The 12,947-nt window shown below is 36.8% G+C and overlaps 1 protein-coding gene across 7 annotated transcripts in view; it reads right to left on the bottom strand.

Moving 5' to 3' along the window:
• Positions 1-4,245: 4,245 nt before the first annotated feature.
• ppp2r3a (protein phosphatase 2, regulatory subunit B'', alpha) overlaps positions 4,246-12,947 on the bottom strand; it is a 265,190-nt gene continuing 256,488 nt past the window's right edge. For all 7 annotated transcript variants that reach the window (XM_078410763.1, XM_078410768.1, XM_078410764.1 and 4 more), the window contains one exon: positions 4,246-12,583. In XM_078410763.1, the coding sequence (XP_078266889.1) occupies positions 12,487-12,583 (97 nt within the window). In that variant the 3' untranslated portion in view covers positions 4,246-12,486. The remainder of the gene's footprint in view (positions 12,584-12,947) is intronic.

The following is a 12,947-nucleotide window of genomic DNA, read 5'->3' as shown; positions in this document are numbered from 1 at the left end:
TCTGTAATACCTTCTCTCAGTCCGCCTAGACCTACCTGATCTCCCGGTTTAATTCCCCTTCCCATTTCCACACTGACCTTTCCGTCCAAGGCCTCCTTGATTGTCAGAGTGAGGCCAAATGCAAATTGGGGGAACAGCATCTCACATTTCATAGAAACATAGAAAATAGGTGCAGGAGTAGGCCATTCGGCACTTCGAGCCTGCACCGCCATTCAATATGATCATGGCTGATCATCCAACTCAGTATCCCGTACCTGCCTTCTCTCCATACCCCCTGATCCCTTTAGCCACAAGGGCCACATCTAACTCCCTCTTAAATATAGCCAATGAACTGGCCTCAACTACCTTCTGTGGCAGAGAATTCCACATATTCACCACTCTGTGTGAAAAAAACTTTCTCATCTCGGTCCTAAAAGACTTCCCCCTTATCCTTAAACTGTGACCCCTTGTTCTGGACTTCCCCAACATCGGGAACACTCTTCCTGCATCTAGCCTGTCTAACCCCTTAAGAATTTTGTAAATTTCTATAAGATCCCCCCTCAATCTTCTAAATTCCAGCGAGTACAAGCCGAGTCTATCCAGTCTTTCTTCATATGAAAGTCCTGCCATCCCAGGAATCAATCTGCCCCATTTCACTTGGGCAGCTTACAACCCTCTGGTATGAATATTGATTTCTCTAACTTCAAGTAACCCTGCATTCCCTCTCCATTCCTCCTCCACCCAAGTTATACCAGCTTCAGTCGTCTTGTTGAGTCTCATTGCCTGTACTCATTCTTGCCTAACAGCTAACAATGGCCTGTTTCCTTTATCATCGTTACTTTATTTACATATCTTGAATTCATTTGTTCTATATCTCTCTACATCACTGACTATATCTATCATTTCTCTTTCCCCTGACCCTCAGTCTGAAGAAGAGTCTCGACCTGAAACATCACTTATTCCTTTTCTCCAAAGATGGTGTCTGACCCGCTGAGTTACTCCAGCTTTTTGTGTCTATCTTCGCTGTAAAAAAGACATCGGACTAGACATAAAATTCATGGTCTATTGGGTACCAGTGATCCCTGTAGGGAGGTGGAAGGGCGGCTCTATGTGATCATGAGTCAGGTTGGCGAAGGCTGTCCGTAGGTGGTCCTACAACAGCAAGGCAAGAGTGAATTGAGCACAGCCCTGCAGCAGTACATGGAGGGGCAGTGAAAGGAGGACACCTCATTTTCATTGATCGAGTGCAACAAGGACATTGATCTTTGAGTAAGAATATAAGAAATTGCAATTCTCGCATGGTGATTCTGCCTGCTGTTCCAGAAGTGGATCTAATGTACCATTGTATGGTATGATACGACTAGATAACATGAGGATCAAACATTTCACTATGTTTCTACATGTGCCAATAAACCATCAACCTGGATTACCTACAGCAGGTGGCTCAAGGCACTGGAAAAATGCTGAATTACAACAGCATTTTGTGTCTATCTTTGGTGTAAATGAGCATCTGCAGTCCTTCCTACATAACAAATTTAAGGTTCATTGAAAAATTAAGTATTTGTAGAAGCAAGAAATGTTTTGTTCTCAATAAATTCAAAAGCAGTCTAAATATGATTAATGAAACCCCAAAGATGTTAAGTAATATTTTTCCTTGGCAAAACTCAAATGGTCACTTCTCTGCAAGATAGAAAAATAAGTTTTATTTGTTTTTTGTTCCACTGTCATATTGTCATGATCGGCTCACTTTCATTGCTATTAGCAAATATCATGTAATCTTGCTTTTCGTACTAGAAACTAGCCTGCATGGTATATTAATTAAATGATAGTGCTTGCTCAGATTTAAAAATCGTCTTTTGTTCAGTGTTTAGTTGAAACCTTTTAATAGATTTTCTCAGATAATGGAGAAAAACAGAAGCAAACAGTTTGAAGCTGCTGAATGTGAGTGAAAGCAGTGGGGAAAAGGCATCTGCAACAGTGGCTTCAAGGGATAACCGAGGGAAGACAGAACTACTGTGAGATACTAAAGGTGCAGATTCTGCTGTGAGCCAGGCTCCTATTTGGAGCTTATGTCTGTAGAGTGCAATCAGATCATTCTTGCATACGTAGCAGGGAGCTTGACCAATTGGAAGAGAACAGAGCTGAATCTGGCTAATGCTTGGCCGTTGCTATGACAACAATCTATGGCTGTCAACCCAAGGCTGGCAAAACAGTATACAGGCTGTTATTTATGGTTAAAATTAGCTGTAATTTAAATTTCATAGGTGAAAACATGAGAAATATTTTTTTGCAGTACAAAATAGCAGCTTCATTACAATAAAATCACTATATAAAGCTATAAACAAGTCATTAGATTTCACAATAAACACCTGAATCTAAAGATAATTAATAATTTTCAAAAACTGGACCACATGTGGTAGATTTGGTAAATGTACACATCAACCTTACTTGTCGGTCCTTAAAATATTAAGGTGAAATTTATCAGACAAGAGTGTTTAACGGTCATATGTACCAACAATGGAACGGGATTCTTACTTGCGGCATCTTAACAGGCCTATAAATGCAATATACACAGATAATTTTTAAAAAATAATTACTGTAATGCTAGTGCAACCCCCCACACCACCGCTAAAAAAAAATCAAACCAAAGTACAGAGATGCCAAAAACCTAAATGGAATTCATGATAAATACAATATTCCTAAAATAAACAATTTCGTGTAATATTGTATAGAGAAGCACCAGGTTCCACCATTTTATTTCTTGGAAAAATTCATAGTACCATACCAAGGCTACTTTCATGCAACCGTTTCATATCTGTTTTAGAGGATAGAATAACTTTAGTCATTAGGTGTTTACATTTATCACCAAAAATGACACATTACCAGTACATAATGATGTTTTGATAGGGTAGTGCAGAACATCTTACCAATGGAACATGTTAGGATTTCTGGAAAAAAAGGTTAAATATTGGATGCTCAATCTGAAATAAAAGCTGAAAATGCTGGAAGTACTCTGGATCAGGAAGGTCGCTGACCTGAAATGCTAATAATTTTGTTATCCAGAGAATGCTGCCTTTACTACTGATTGTCATGATAAAACAAAATGTTGGAAACAATGTCTTAACTTAAGGTGAACAGTTTCTGTTATGCACAAATGTTGCATCACAAAGTCATGGGAATTTGGATATATGGCATAAATTTCTCTTGTTACAAGCTATGTAATGTGAGAAACTATTATGTATGATGCAGAATGAGGCTTTGCATGAGTGCTTATGACTTGGTGACATTTGGAAGACAAGTTTTAGCACAGAAACATATAAAACAGATATTTAACATAAACTAGACCAAGTGGACCCGTTGGATCCAAACCTCTCCTGCATTGGTGCAACACCCCCTCCTCCCCCATCCCCTTCACCCCTCCCTCCCCTCTCCCACCCCACCCACTCCATCCCCTTCACTCCTTTCCCAATCCCATCCTCGCCATCCCCTCTACCCCCTCCCCCCTTGGCCTAATCGTGGAGCCATTGCCAGGCGGGGAGTGGCTCGGGAAGCGTCTTCTGCAGCTCTGCATTCTCATTTACTCCAGCTAAACTTTCATTCTCTGGATAAAGATTCTTAATTAAATCTGGTGCCAACCAGACAAGATCTATTTATGCTTAATCTTTCCTATAAAGCAGCCATTCTTCTATTTATGCCAATGTTATCTCTCACATCGTGAGCTTTTTTTTCCATAACAACATATGATGTGGCATCTTGTCAAATACCTTCAGGAAATCTTGGTACATCCACTCGTCCTTGTTTATCCACAACAAAACGCAAAGGATTGCAATTAAATCGAAAATATTTCCCCCACAAAATCATGCTAACTTTGCCTGATTGCCTTGCTATAATGTTTGTAGTATAGCTTCTTAACACTTTTTTTTACACACGTTTGGTAAACAAGTTTGAATCTGACCCTTGTCTTGTTAACCTTGCCAGAAATTGCATTAAATTCATCTTGAACTTTGTCTTACATTTGCAATTGTAAACTGATTGTGTTATATTCATAGAGATACTAAGAGAAAACAGACCCTGCGGATATGCTGGAAATGCCAGTGCTTCAGCTAAGAAGAGGGGGATACTGTTTCTGTCCTAATTGCTACCTACTGTCTTCTGGTTTGATGGTAAGATTGACTTTATCTTCAGCAGAATGCAAATACTTGTGTGATAAACTGGAAAATTTGGAAAAAGTGCATTTATTTCAATGAGAAACTCTTAACCTCTTTAAAATTCTTTATTTAATTTCAAAATTTCAAAAAAGTCTGCATTGTAAAGCCATGCTAACACAAGCAACCAGCATATTTCACACCATTTTCAGTAACCAAAACGCATATAACACAGCTTTTATTTTGAAACATTTCCATAGTTTTTTTAAAACCATTAACAGTTACAACTTTTTTAAACAAGTTGTACTGTTTGAGTTGTTTTACAGTAGCTCGCATTTTCAGAGATGGCGCCATTGAGTTTGCATAGAGCAAGAATTATTGTGAAAAAGAAATGGCAACTTTTCATCAAATCAGTCATTTTGTACAGATCGTGTTACATCTGAATAATGCACGTTTTAACCATAAAAAAACAAAGGCCCTACTGCTATAAATAATAACATTGGAAAGTATTGCATGACTATGCTGGAGCTTCTCATGTTTAATGTATAAATTTGTCCAGTTCATCAAGAATAATTGAATTTTATTTCAATCACAAACTCTGAAGTTACTTTCCTTTGCTTTATATATAAGGTAGTTTATACCTTAAGGTAGTTTATAAATTTACAAAGAATCTAATGCTGAGGTTTCTATATTTGCAAACCACATTGAATGAACAAACAAATTTCACACTTTGTCTGACAGTATTTTTTTATATTACATTACTTACAGTGATAATGAAATTCTCATACATGTGTATACATTAATTGTCTACAACATTAAAGGCTATAAATAAGGCACATATTCAAAACAAAATGTTAACAAAAAAAGTAAATGGCAGTTGCAGAAATGTACTGTGTTGGTACATTATATCAAGCTTCAGAAACAGGAAGAACAAATGTAAGTGTTCAAATTAGTTTTCACCATTGCTCAGATGTTGCAATGTGTTGGAAGGGTAGAAATGGCTGACATGGGTTCATGGACCTGTGACCCCACCATGTTGACCAATTTTGTTTGTTCTATCTTTGCTGCTTTCTTCAGAAATAGACTTTAAGTGGGGTATTAAATATTACAATTGAGATTTAGTCTGATCTGGTATAAATTAGTGGGACCATCGTAGAACCAAGGGCTGTCTGGAAAATGGGGGGAAAATGCTTTATCTTAAAATATTATGAATTATGATTTTAATATTTGGCTATGTAGCTTTCCTCCAAGTAAAAGTCCCATATGATTTGAGCATCCTGGTTGTGGTCTGATAAAAGAATGAAGCTTATGGAACTATAAGTTAAATTGTCTGTAGTTCTAAACAAAATTTCAGAGAATTTTCATAAGACCCACAAAAAAAGTGACAAATTAACAATTTCAAGCATGCAGTCTTATTCTAGCTACTCCGAATAAACCCATGGCACTAACTGTGATAATATAATCAAAACTTCAAAATGTAACTGATTTTGAAATTATAATCCAAGCCACAATTCAAACATTGCCATGTCAAAGTTCTACATGGTTGGTATTCAAAACAACATAATCCTTCCTTTGTTATTCACCTTTAGCTTTACTGGCCAAATACCACAATTGCTGCTTCTGGCTCTTGCAAACAGAGGAGGTTTAACACAATGCCCAGAGCAATGGTTTCAAAACGAGCAAATCAGTGATACAGATTTCAAAGGATAAGGATTCAGAGGAAACTATTTTTGTAAAGGACATGTGATATACCATAATAAAATACTTGTTTAATTGTGTTGATGTTTATGCTATAGCCAATCCCATTCTGGATCTTGAACCAAACATAAAATCTCCAAACAGACCATTAGGCCAAATGACTCACAGTATGCTGAATATGTATGTTTGTGGTCTTATTTGCATTACACCTGATAGGAGCTGAGAATACAAAAAGCAAAATTCAACTTTGTTCATTTTGAGTGCACAAAACATCTTATTTTCTTTATATTAAATCATAGAAACACATCAGCACATCCCATCTGTGATCTGCCTTTCAACTACTGATGAATATTTAAGAAAACATGATTAACATATTATTTTCTGATCATTTAACAAGTGGATGATCTTGTAATAATTGAGGTTTTCACATTGCTTGCAAGTCATATGAAACACACAAGTCTTATATATAAGTGGCACTGGAAGAAAAGGTCAATCAAAATGGCATCTAATTTGACAATTCACATTTCAGACAAGAGGTTCAAATAATTGTTTCCATAGAATACATAAAATAAAACAAATTGTCCTCTTTGTCCAGTAATTCATCTTATTTTACAACTTCAGGCATCTTTCATTGGAAATGCACATTCTTTCATTTCACACTATAACGACCAGCATTTCCATTTCATTTAGTCTTTGTGCTGTAGTTACTAACCCATTTGGAACTTCCAAAAATAATTTAACTTAATACCTCCGGTTGGTATTTCTGAGTTTATTATTCCATCACTTTGAACTCCATTCTCCTCAATAAACCTACTGTTATGAATGCCATTATTCCAATCTTCAATCTTATTTGTATGTTTTGGAATGGTTACTGGCTTCTCTATTGTCACCTGCTCCTGTTCAAAATGGATTAACGTTTACACTTGCAAAAAATACAGAACCCCAGCATTTATTTTAAAGTAGATTATATTTTGTGATTTGGACAATGTATAAAGCATTGCTTTGGATAGTTCTATTTATCATAATTCTTTATCAAATTGCTATAGTGTTGTACCTCTCATGAATTCATAATTATTTGGGTTAAAATAAAAACATCACCTGAAGTAGTCTAGTATGAATGCTTAATGCTGTTGTCTAAATTCCCTGCCATTTGATTTAGTTAAAGCAATAACCTGTCTATTTGTTGAAATGCTCAGTTGCTGGAAACAAAGTAATTCTCTCTCCAGCATTACATATTGGTGCACAGTACTCTACACAATTAATCCAGGACGTCAAATTCTTACACCTTTTGGCACCTCCAAATGCAATTCTGGAACACACATCAAAGGTTGAATTTTGAGTGCAATGTACACATTTTATGCTACACCCGTGAGAAAATTATAAAAGTTTGCTCTCAAAGATATTTGTATCCATATGTTGAATATAGACAATAAAATCTGGAGTAACAAAGAGCATGCAAAAATAAAGTGATAATGGGTCTTTCATCCACTCCTACCACTGAGCATATAAAATCTGTTATGATGTTTACCTCTCCTCTAATTAATCTCCAAAGCAAGCATCCTAAATATGCCATAATCACCACACAAGCAACCCCAATAATAATCTATGCTGGATCTTGTACTGAACCCTGACTTTTAGCTGCAAATCAGCAACTGGTGTAGCCAGTGCAATATTTGTTATAAATCAAAGCTTTTAGTACATTTTCATGCAAGGGCAGTACAGTCATGAGGTGCCACCAAATGTTATCAAAACCAGAAAGTGAAACCCATTTATTGCATACTTTCGATAGCAAGATAGAAAACTTCTCCAGTCCTTGGCATTGCAAAGTGGCACCTAGTTTTTTGCACTGACTTATTGGGCCAAATTTGCCTGATTGGGAATTTGCTCGGCAAATTAGATAATTAAAGACTTTTTACCTGGATATATCTTTTTCCAAATGGTAACAAAGATGTGAGAATGGATTTTTCTAACAAAGACGTTTTTGAGTTTAAAACATCCAATGTGTGCGTGTGTGTATATGTATGTATATATATATATATATACATACACACACACGTAAAACCCTTTGTAATATACCTAACAGAAATAAGTGGAATAAAAATATTACCACTTCCCAATTAATTTCTATCCCTTGCTAATAATTTGACACCATAAAAACCAAAAGGATTATATGCTGCCTTTTGCAATAATCCAACGGCATGGTAGCGCAGCGGTAGAGTTGCTGCTTTACAGCGAATGCAGCGCCGGAGACTCAGGTTCGATCCTGACTACGGGTGCTGCACTGTAAGGAGTTTGTACGTTCTCCCCGTGACCTGCGTGGGTTTTCTCCGAGATCTTCGGTTTCCTCCCACACTCCAAAGACGTACAGGTATGTAGGTTAATTGACTGGGTAAATGTAAAAAATTGTCCCTAGTGGGTGTAGGATAGTGTTAATGTGCGGGGATCGCTGGGCGGCGCGGATTTGGTGGGCCGAAAAGGCCTGTTTACGCGCTGTATATATATGATGATGATATGAATAAAACCAATTCACCAAATCAATAATGAACTGTTTCTTAAATGCTTTGTTTGTACGGGATAAACATTTACATTTAATTCTTAGGTAACTACCTTTTTCCTGCATCATAGGTTAAAACTTAACCTGGCAGATGCTGTGAGCTTGCCTCAGTAATTTCCCAATGAACTTTCAATGGGTTGAATTCCCGATATAAAGGCCTGTTAGGAATTCCATCATAATCTGCTTGCCAGTTGGCTTCAGACATTACAACTGTTTCAACACTATGTTCTACATAATATATATAGCAGATGCAGCAAACATATCCTATTCTTGATCCAAAAGGGACCTGCAAGAGACGCATGCCAGGCCTTTTCATAAAATACCTTTCTCAATTACAGAATGCTCCTTTGCTTATACAATGTGTATAGGCAACACAAATAAAGGACCCAACTTGAAAGTTCACATCTGAGAAGAGGTTTTAGTGCTTGATGTATGCTTTTCTCCACAACTGTTAAATACTTCTCTTCAATGGAAAAATACCTAGGCAATTAAATTTAGCATCCTGTAGTTGCACTAATGTTGAGTCTACAGGCCAAGCAGAACAAAGGTTGGAGTAAATAAAGCTCAATTTCCTTTGAGATATTGCTGCGGTTCTAAAATTTCAGGTGGAGAGGAAAAGTAATTTTCAACAACAGCACTTTATGATGAAAGAGGAAGTACATTGTTTTGTTACTAATTTTTAAAATGTTGCTGTACCTACTGTTACGTAATATCACATTAATCACCATATTCAAAAACATCAATTTCTGGAGTTTACTCATGTGATAATGAGGGAGCGTTTTAAACAAAAAGGTTAGTAATTTAGAGGGCATGATAGATAGTACAATGGTTAAATTACTGAATTGGTCTCCAATGGTCTATATCATTGACCTGGAATCTTGAATTCAAAACTCTGCCTGGCACCTCACATTTTCAATAAATCTGGAATTAAAATATTAACATTAATGTGACCATTAAACTATGAGGTTGTTGTAAAACACCCTCTGATGCACTAATGTTCTTTCATCAAGTTTCTACCATCTATCTGAGTCTAAACCCATTGAAAACAACTGCAGGTCAATTTGGGCTTAATTAGGGATGAATAATAAATAAATCTTGGTAGTGAATCCTCATCCTTGGTATCTAGCTTGCAGATTTGTCACCCTTTATAAAAACCATGTGTTGCTCATTGCTAGTGATGTTATGGGAAAGCTGCTTCTATAAATTGTAAATATAGTAATCTTTGTTTGCTTTTGAGCTACGGCATGGAAACAGGCCCTTTGGCCCACCGAGTCATTGCTGACCAACAATTACTCGTACACTAGTTCTATGTTAGTTTTGCATCCTACACACTAGGGGTAATTTATAGAAGCCAATTAACCTGCACGTCTTTGGGATATGGGAAGAAAGCGGAGAAAACCCATGCGGTCAGAGAGAACGGACAAACTCCATACAGACAGCACCCGTATTCAGGATCAAACTTATGATGTAAGGCAAACCATATGGAGAACTGTGGCAGATGGAAGATGACATGTAGAAAGACATGGTCAACAGCAAATATGAACAATCGTCAAAATTGCACAATGGTTTAGCAAGGGAAAAAAAGGATGTTTCAATCACAGTTGGGACTTGAATGGCAGGTAATCTGCTGAATAACTTTGTGTTTGAAATAAAATAATAAATAATAGCTAAAATCTATCCAAAGTATTAAACTTTTTCTTTTTGCAGATTCTTATGGACCTGCCATTTACCCACAACATTTTCAGTTCTTTCCTTTTATTGACAATATCGAAAGCCAGGCGAAGCAACCCAGGAATCTTGCATGCAAAATAAGGGCCGTAGGATGTTGCAAAGAACAAGGTGTGTGTACAAAAAAAGAAATTAGATAAAAATCACTCAAATTTAACAGGCTTTCTAATTGTCAGGTTCTGTTTTAAAAAAAGGTTTTGCTAAAATTATTTTACGTCTAATAATTTTCAATTGCCTTTATTTATATGCTTCCTTCCATACTGTTAAAACACCATTCAAAAACAGAACACAAAGTCCTGCAGTTGCAGGATACCTGAAATAAAACATAAAATGCTGTAAATACTTAATAGGTCAGGCAGCATGTGTGAAGAAATGAACAGAGCAAATATTTCATGTTGATTGCCTTTCATGAAAACCAAAATATCATCAACCTGGAACTCTAACTCTTGTGTCTCACTCCATACGTTGCATAACGTTCTGGATATTTCCATCGTTTCCCGTTCTTTTTGCAAACTAAAGTATTTTTCTCTATTCAGCATTGCGATGTCAAATTCCTCCTTTGTAATTTATTGAAACAGGTGGTTGGCCCATGCTGGAGGAAATCGTGGGCTACAAAAAAAGTTTGACCTCCACTGTGCAGAGTCGAGAAATTTTGAAACGGCAATTGAATTGTGTTCACTTCTGAAATAAACTAACCTCCACAACAGAGGCAACTGGAGTACATTAAAATTGCAAAATCAGACGGCTTGGTATTGGGCCAATGAAAAGCGTGGGGAAAAATAATCATACCGGTAAAATTGATTCGACATTATGCAATATTTCTAACTAAGGCTGCAAAGAAGCTTTAGTTTACAATATCAAAACAAAATTAAAATAAAAGTAAATTACATTGAATGACAAAGTAAACGCTTCTGCATTATATATTTAGTAGTAGTTACATCATTTGACTCAATTTACAGACTCTTCACTGTGTTAACAGTTTCTTATTAGGAACACAGAATCTGCTTTCTTTACAAACTTTTATTAATATTCAGAAATAGAAAGTACCATGTTGTTTTCATGTGGGTCCTAAATTATATTTTGACTTGTGGCCACAATTCTTTTACAATTTACAATCCTTTTATCATTGGAGTAGAATTTCAAATAATTACTTTGCAATCAATTTTTTGACACTGTTCACTGAGATTTGAGGTTGGTTGCTTATATAAAGTACTTGTAAATTTGTCCTGCAATTTGCACCCTCAACATGAAATTTTGTGTTTGGACTTGAGCTGCAAAATCGTTATGTAGTTGGAAGAAAGGGACTTCTTGGATATTGAATGTTTAATCTACATTCTAAACTACATCAAACGCCTTTTGAATGAAATACTGGACCATTGCCTTAGCACAAATTGGAGTGCTTCAAAATTATAGATTCCAAATAGCAGATGGATGTTAGATGGAAGTCAGAACAAGGGCCCATGAGGGCCCAAGATGAAGGCTCAAATGATCACTTGGTAAACGTGATCAGAACCCACTGGAAAGTGATTAGCCTTATGGTTGCTGTGTGCTGGTGATCGTCACTGTGTGGCTTTTAAATGAAAGCCGATTTCCAATTTATGGAGGCTCCAATAAACTTGCAAATACAATACATGCAAGGAAATTGGAAAGCAGGGAGTTTCCTTTAGTAAGTTTTCTTACCATATCATATCATATATATACAGCCGGAAACAGGCCTTTTCGGCCCTCCAAGTCCGATCATATCATATATATCTCTGGTTGATTTGATTTTGTGGGATATACTGTGCATTTCATCAGACGTTCATACAGTGAAAGTACCTGGGATGTTTTTCTACAATTGAAACGCTATATCAAGGCAGGTTTGCAGTGGTGTTGCTGACTTGTGCAGATAATCAGCCTTTTCAGCTATTGCTGTCAATTGACAATGAGAGCAAAACAAAATCAGTGCTTGAGACTGCTAATAGGAAGAAAGGAACTTCATGAAGCCTTGATAAGGCACAGATTAAAGGATGGTTTGCACTGCAATGAAGTCAACCCAGAAAGGTGAACGAGGGTGGAAAAATGGAAAGAACAAGCAAAACTAAACGGCGTCAAACGCAGTAATGGCAGCTAATAAAAATCCACATACATAACACTGCATTTTAAGACATATTGCACAAACAGACAATATTTTAAAATTTTGAATAAAGTCCATTGCACACAGTAAGCATGTACTTTGTTCTGATATAAAATCTGGCATATTCTATTCAACAAACAAAAAAGCCGACAAAAAAAAGTATTAACAATTTCTTTACACGACACACCTGACTGGGTGGCAGTCTGTCTTCAAGGTTAGTGTGCACTGGTCACCCTGACTGTCCAGCAGCTGAGCTAGCTTTACATTTATGTTGGCAGGTCGGAAATGACAAGCTTGTCTATCTTGCTGTTGAGTTCTGGGGCAGTGGATAGTTCATCTGATTCATCGTCTTCTTCAAATGATCTGTGGGAAAAAAGCAAATGATTGTACCATATTGCAACCACAGGATATCTTTTTGTGTACTATGGTTGTGAAAGTAGATAATAACCGATTTTGTCCCGAACTGCCAACTGGCGGAAACTGGTGGTTAGGCACTTAAAATTACAACCACAGAGTGATAGCAAGGATGAGGAGGAGTAAATTTCCTCAACTATTTTAACTTGCTTTTTTCAGCGAAGGATTATTTCACCAGGCATAAGTTGGAGTAAAGGAATAGGTGATTTTTCGGGTCGAGTCCCTTCTTCAGACTGAAGTCGGAAGAATGGTCTCAACACGAAACATCACCTATTCCTTTTTTCCAGAGATGCTGCCTGACCTGCTGAGTTAC

Source organism: Rhinoraja longicauda, chromosome 13 (genome assembly GCF_053455715.1).
Source record: "Rhinoraja longicauda isolate Sanriku21f chromosome 13, sRhiLon1.1, whole genome shotgun sequence".
Taxonomy (NCBI): domain Eukaryota; kingdom Metazoa; phylum Chordata; class Chondrichthyes; order Rajiformes; family Arhynchobatidae; genus Rhinoraja; species Rhinoraja longicauda.
Note: the sequence above shows the minus strand (reverse complement) of the source record. Positions and strands in the feature narration are given on the sequence as shown.